This window comes from Malus sylvestris, chromosome 1 (genome assembly GCF_916048215.2).
Source record: "Malus sylvestris chromosome 1, drMalSylv7.2, whole genome shotgun sequence".
In the NCBI taxonomy this organism is placed as follows: Eukaryota; Viridiplantae; Streptophyta; class Magnoliopsida; order Rosales; family Rosaceae; genus Malus; species Malus sylvestris.
In genome coordinates this window covers 17,070,759-17,078,264 of record NC_062260.1, presented here as the reverse complement: position 1 = coordinate 17,078,264, position 7,506 = coordinate 17,070,759, and the positions used below count along the sequence as shown (strand labels likewise).

Below are 7,506 nucleotides of genomic sequence, written 5' to 3'. Positions count from 1 at the left end.
AAAAATAAAAAACTTGATATTTGTTAAGCTCTTATAACATTTGGGTTCAATAATCACATCATAGTAACTATAATCACAACGCCAATCGTAAATACTTATGTAGCTCAAGTGATAAAGTACTTACCTCGTCCAAGAGAACTTCCCCCCTTTACTTTTACACATTTTCGTTAGCTACCCAAAACAAAACAAATAAAATAAACATAAACACCAATGGCTTACAAACCCAAAAGAATAACGAGACCTCTGCATTTGCTTCTTGCAATTGGAATTTAACAAGAGCAAGCAGACAATTTCTTCATCTCACTAATTTCCAATTCCGAACCAGAAATAACATCAATTTTTTCCCCTTTAAGATCAACCCCATTGGATTTTATCTCATTGCCACATTCCAATGCCTTCTTAGACACCACACCATATATTTCCTCAAGAACCCTAAAGAATGCAGAGTCCACATTGTCACCACTGAAGGCTGATGTCTCTGAGAAGAACAGCCCCTGCTCCTCAGCAAATTCAACTGCATCTTCTGTCGGCACAGCCCTCTGGTCCCCCAGATCGGCCTTGTTCCCGATCAGCATGATCACGATCGAACTGTCAGAATGGGCCCGCAGCTCCTCAACCCATCTAGCTACATGATCGAAGGTCTGCCTCTTGGTGATATCGTACACCAGCATTGCCCCTAACGCACCTCTGTAGTATGCACTTGTAACCGCCCTATACCTACAAGGAAAAACAACAAATGCATCTTCAATTTTTCACAATTCTTGTCCAAATTTAATTTTACAAAAAAAAAAAAAAAAAAAAACCACGGATTTTATCCCACAGAACTTATATTTCTGTTGGGAATATTATTTTTTTCTGAAATTAAATCTATCAGTAAAATTTTGAATGTATTGTTGCAGTTCATTAATGGTGCAGCTGATACATAAATACAGCATCAGCATAAAAGGATTCTTTAATATTTATGCAGATCCCTTTGCTGACGTCTGTCATGCAGGGCAAAAACAGAGAGAAGAAGAACCTGTATTTCTGTAAACACTGGGTAATATTATTTGTCTATTTTTAGCATGTTTCTAAATTAACCTGGTCTCCTTCTTCATTTGAGTACCTCTGCATACACTAATTTTATTCGTCAAATTACGTGACAGTGTTTAATTATTTTTTAAAGTTGAATTTACTTTGTCCTATCGATTGTTAAAAGTAAAGTAATCACACATACCCTAAACCATGATTACTACGAATATGTAATTCAAGCTTCAAATACTTTATACCTTATGCATCTATTTAGTCGCATTGGAAGGAATTGAATCATAGGCCTATCTAAAACCTAACTAAATACTCCATCGGTCATCCTCCCTCACTACTTGAACTAAAAGATTTCGACTTTTTTGTGATAAAACCATTCACATGCTGTTATAGCAGGAAGTAAGTGGTTAAGTTAAGAACAATATCGATCGGTACTGGATCAATTAGTAGTGGACTGTTAAACCCTCTCTGAAATCTTTACAAATGGTTCTTAAGCCTCCATTACCATTTGAGTTCAAGGCATACATAAACACGAAAATTCATTCCTAGAGTTTGAAAAATAAAAGAAAACAAAAAGTAGGAGAGAATGATATAAACTAACCAACCTTTCTTGGCCAGCAGTATCCCAGATCTGAGCCTTGATGAGTTTTCCTTGAATGGTGAGAGTCCTGGTCTGGAACTCAACCCCAATTGTGGACTTGGAGTCAAAGCAGAACTCGTTCTTTGTAAACCTCGACAGAATCTGAGTCTTCCCAACTGCCGAGTCTCCAATCACCACCACCTTGAACACATAATCTATCTTTTCATGTCCATTCATAACACTCATCTCCCTCCTCACCCTCTCTCTCTCCGCACTCTCCGCCGCCGTCGCCTCCGCATCCACCCCATTCATTTCTTGGTTCATTTTCTTCTGAAAAATCGATCGGAGTTGAGAACTTGGCCTTTGGTTTAGTTTAGTTTAGGAAGTCAGTGGGAGTAAGTGAAAACAACAGAAAAAGGAAAGATCGAGAAAATAATGGTGCAGTCCTTGTCGGTCTTTTAAAAGCAGCAATAGTGGACGTACCCAGCTCCATTATTAAATCATATGGTATAATGGTCTGTGACATGCATAATTTGGGCTAATACTGTTACTCATTAGCGGTACAAGTTTGCTTTAGTAGGTTTTTAATTGGGATTTGTTTCCTATCAATTATACTGATCCAGTAAAGCAGCATATAAACTCTCTTCTTTGGACAAAACGACATTTTAAACGACTCTAACCTGTAGAATTTATACTTTTGAATTTGTTTATTCCATAATGTTGATGTTAATTTCTTACAAAAATAATAAAAAATAAGACTAACTAGTAACTTCACCTCGTCGGCTTAACCTTTCGGGAGTAATAATAACAGCTTGACAGGGTTTCATAATTATAAAAGTTGATTTCATCATGAAAACACAAAGCAACCAACTCATTTGAGGCCATGATGCAGTCTGTGTACTTACAAATCTTAGACATGTTAACGACTATTAATCTGTTTATTTATCTATTTTATTTTCAGGTTTTAACTACCCAAGTGGATTCAGATTTGGACATTGCTCGAGCAGAAATCGAGCGACTATATTTCTACATCTTCAATTACAAAAATAAAATTCGATGTATAGTGTTACTATATATTCACTACGAAGTATGAACCATTAGTTTGAAACATTATACTTATATGAACATGATCACACACACACACATATTATATATATATTGCGAAAATATAACGTATCAGACATCTAATAATATAACTTTTTTTTAAGGATATGTACTAATTGAATTATAGACAGAGACATTGACCAAATTAATATCCCATGGGGAGGTTGGGCAGTTAAGCCAACTCTACGTCTACAAAATAACTTGAGTTTAATGCACCATTCATAAATAAATGGGACACTTTGGATGCGGTCCCTAATTATCAATATTCTTTGACTAAAACCTTTGTGTTTTTTAGTTTTTTATTAAAGTCTCTGAGATTAATGTAATAACGTATTTCTATTTAAACTAAAAATAAAATTTGTAGTTATTTATATTAATGAGATTCTAAATAAAAACTCATAATTTATGGGATTAAAATATTAAAGATAAATTATACTCTCCAATATAGTATGTGTATACATGGGTACGTTCATAAAAAACTAACCAAAACATTATTGTACCAAAACATTGGTACATTTTTCAAAAAAAAAAAAAAAAAAAAAGATATTAGGCTTAATAATTATTAAGCATTTCTTCTATTAAACTTGACATGGATACATTCTTAAATCAACGAAATAGAATGTACACATATAAGTTAAAAAAATGGATTAGAGATGTTGATGCACAAAATCAATGAGGACTTTGGTACAACAGAAAGTTTTAAGTTTGCGACCTTCGCTAGATTGCTCCGGTCACTAGTATGGATAAGTATGTAAATGGATAGAGACAGGGAAGCAAACACAAGATGTACGTGGTTCAACCAGATTGGCTACGTCCACGGAATAGAGGAGTTCTCATTAATTGTGAAGGGTTTACACAAGTACATAGGTTCAAGCTCTCCTTTTGTGAATACTAGTGAATGATTTAGTACAAATGACATTCGGAAATATTATGAGAGAATGATCTCTATTTATAGAAGAGAGTTTCTAGTTTCATTCTGACATTGACATGTGTTGTGTTGTGATTGACTTCTGATGTTGACACGCGTCGCGCTATGATTGGCTTCTGATGTCAACACGTGTCACACTGTGATTGGCCTCCTGGTTGGAGGGAAACTCTTTGGGTCCTTGATGGTATAACGTTGACCGATGCTCAGCAGTTTCGGGATTGGTCAAGTATGGTACAAACAGTGCTCCCCTAAGTTCCCGAGTGAGGGAAGCTCCTCGGTTGGGGACTTGCAAGATCTAAGCCATTGAGTAATCACGAAACTTCTAAGTATCGAAGTGTGGTATCATTTTCACTTGCCTTATCTGTCTCATATGTAGATGTGGCATCTTCTCTGGAAGTACTTTTCCTCTATCCAGGGGTGGTATCTTTAACCGATAAAGATGCACAAGGTAATGTATCAATTTCACTTGAAGCTTACTTGTAGTTTCGGGCTTGGTCAAGTACGATACAAACCTTATAGTAGGAGTCTCCCAAGTCGTCGAGTTAGGAGATTTTCCGAATGAGGTAACAAACAAGGTAAGCAATCGGACTTCCAAGCAAGTAACCTAGATCGGAAGTTCGACTTCGGCTTCCGATTGATTGTTCTCCTTCTCTTTGTGTCGTAAACAGCAACAAGGATAAGGAGAAGCAAATGGAGAATAGATAATATGAGATACTTTTGCTTTTGAAAAAGTAACTTTCCACAGGCTTATTCTTAAACTAGGCTGGAGGGTTTTCTGGTTTCCTCCAGAGTATAAGGTCGACTCAAGAATTTTAGGGTCAAAACAAGTCCATCAAATCTAAAGTACGTTCGACCCTGATGATATGAGATACTTTTGTTGTTGACAAAGTAGTGAATGTATCGGCACGTGTTCTGTTACGCTTGTCTCCACATGCTTCCTTGTATCCTTCTCACTTGCCCTATCTGTTCCTCAGGCAGATGTGGTATCTTCTCTGGAAGCATAAGATGTTGAAGATGAGTACTTGAGAGCAATGCCAGGTAAGTAATCAGGCAAGGGGTTTCAGGCAGTCAGTTCCTTACTGGAAGCTTATTTCAAGTGCTGACTGATTGCTTTCTTTCTCTTTGTCTTGCAGGTAAGAATAAGGCCAAAGGAAAAGACAGGGAAAAAGCATGATATGGGATAGTCTTGCTTTTAACCCTGATGATATAAGATACTCTTAGGATACTCTTGTTTTTAACCTTGATGATATGAGATATTTTTACTCTGGTGTGGCTTGTTTGCAGAGGTATTATCGGAGGGAAAAGAAGCTGAGTATTTCAAGAGACTCTACTGAGAGTGCCCTCTCGGATGTGAAGAAAAGTTGAGTATTTTTTTTTATTTGCAGGTATGCCTGGCTGTGGAGGATGGAGGTCGACATATATAAGAGTCTCCCTAACAACAAGTAGTAGTGCTATTCCTTTACCCTTCTTGGTCATAGCAATGTAGTGGGAGCTGCAAGCTTCACGTGTTTTAACTTTGTCAGAGCACTTTGAAAAAGTGGTCTGTGGTATCTGAAAAGCTAATGTTGCGTGTAAAGATTGCAGATAAGCTTTATCCAAGGAAATCTGGCTATCGAAGTTCGGAGAGCGGTGCCTCTTCGATTTTTGAACAAGCAATCCTGTTGGGGATCTGGCTCTCGAGATTCAGAGAACGGTGCCTCTTCAATTTTTTAGAAAGCAATCATGTTAGGAGTCTGACTCTTGAGATTCGGATAACAGTGTCTCTTCGATTTTTGAGAAAGTAATCCTGTTGGGAGTCTGGCTCTCAAGATTTGGAGGGCGTTGCCTCTTCAATTTTTGAGCACGTAATCCTGTTGGGAGTTTGGCTCTCTAGATTCGGAGGGCGTTGCCTCTTCGATTTTTGAACATGTGATCCTGTTGGGAGTCTGGCTTTCAAGATTCGGAAAGTAGTGTCTCTTCGATTTTTGAGAAAGTAATCCTGTTGGGAGTCTGGCTCTCGAGATTCGGAGGGCGGTGCATCTTCGATTTTTAGCACATAATCCTGTTGGGAGTCTGGCTCTTGAGATTCGAAGAGCGGTGCCTCTTCGATTTTTGAGAAAGTAATCCTGTTAGGAGTCTGGCTCTCGAGATTCGGAGGGCGGTGCCTCTTCGATTTTTGAGCAAGCAATCTTGTTGGGAGTGTTTTCTCGAATGTGAGTAAAAGTTGGTCATTTTTGCCAATCTGCCTTGCCACGAAGCACAGAGGTTGACACACATTGAGACTTTCTAGTTATCAAGCAGTGGTGCTGTTCATTTACCCTTGTGGGTAATAGTAGGGTAGCTGGAACTTCAAAATTTATGTGTCTAAACTTTGTCAGAGATCTTTGGCAAAGTTATCTGTGGTACCTGAGGAGCTAATGTTGCGTGTGGAAAGTGGTGCCTTTTCGGAATCCGGAGAGTGGTGCTTCTTCGATTTTTGAACCAACGGCCATGTTGCCTTTTCTTTTATAAGGGCACTAATTGTGTGCAAGAAGTACATCCAGAGAGTTATTGCTTGTAGGAATTTTTCTCTTACTTCAGAGATTTATTGCACCTCATTTCTCCTTCATCATTTCTGAGAATGTCTGGCCCATCCGACTGTCGTTTTGACTTGAACTTTGGTGAAGAGGCAGCCATGCCTTCTCAAGACAACATATAACGCCCCTCCTTCTTATCCCATATTGGTCCTCTTACCGTTGGGGACCCTATGATAAAGAATGATATGACCACTATGGTGGTGGCCAGGAACCTTCTCATTCCGAAAGATAACAGACTACTTTCCAAACGGTCTGATGAGTTGGCTGTTAAGGATTCTTTGGCTCTCAGTGTTCAGTGTGCAGGTTCTGTGTCTAATATGGCCCAACGCCTATTTGCTCGAACCCACCAAGTTGAATCATTGGCGTCTGAAGTGATAAGTTTTAAACAGGAGATCAGAGGGCTCAAGCATGAGAATAAACAGTTGCATAGGCTCGTACATGACTATGCTACAAACATAAAGAGGAAGCTCAACCAGCTGTAGGAATCTGATGGTCAGATTTTACTTAATCATCAGAGGTTTATGAGTTTGTTCCAAAGACATTATTACCTTCGTCTTCTGGGGCTGTACCGCGTAATGAAGTTCTAAATGATCAACCTTCGGTGCCTCATCCTTCTGGGGTTCTGCCTAGTACTGAGGCTCCAAATAATCACCCTCTGGTGCCTCTTCTTTCTGGGGCTCTGCTAATTGCTGAGACTTCTCCAGAGCAACCTTTATGAAAGATCCCTTTTGTTTGTTTATTTTGATTCATGTATATGTACATATTTGTAATTTATCGGAGATATCAATAAACAAGCTTTGCTTCATTTCAACGTATTGTGTTAAATACACCAAGACCTACTTCACTAAGTTCTTTGAATTTTTCCTTTTGTTGAAGCTTGTATGTTGAAGTTTTGTGAGTGAAGCATATAGGTTGAGGTAGTGCTCCCTTAATTTCCCGAGTGAGAAAAACTTCTCGTTTGGAGACATGAAAAATCCAAGTCACTGAGTGGTCGTGAGACTTCCGAGTATCAAGGTGCAGTAGCATATGGTAGGAGTCCCCTAAGTCTCCAGTCGAGGGAGTTGACGAATGAGGTTTTTCATTTCTAAGTGGTAGCCCAAAACTCCTTCTTCATATATATTTGTTATGAAAGTTGTTAGGCCCAAAGAAGAGGAGGCCTAGGCAATTTTTTTTTTGAATTTTTTTTTTCGAATTTTTGAATTTCCAAATATATATATATATATATATTTTTAAAGCTTTGTAGGTGAAGCTTTATTGGGTACCATGAATTGATTTTGCTTCACACTATCTTAGTTAAGATAGTGTGAAGCTTTTCT

At 38.2% G+C, this 7,506-nt stretch overlaps 1 protein-coding gene across 1 annotated transcript; it reads right to left on the bottom strand.

Moving 5' to 3' along the window:
• Positions 1–2,030, bottom strand: LOC126603945 (ras-related protein RABA3-like). The gene is made up of 2 exons (XM_050271008.1): positions 1,629–2,030; positions 1–717 (listed from the first exon to the last, which is right to left on the bottom strand). The coding sequence occupies exons 1-2, from the start codon at positions 1,925–1,927 to the stop codon at positions 270–272; spliced, it is 747 nt and encodes a 248-aa protein (XP_050126965.1). The 5' UTR covers positions 1,928–2,030; the 3' UTR covers positions 1–269.
• Between the last annotated feature and the right edge of the window lie 5,476 nt (positions 2,031–7,506).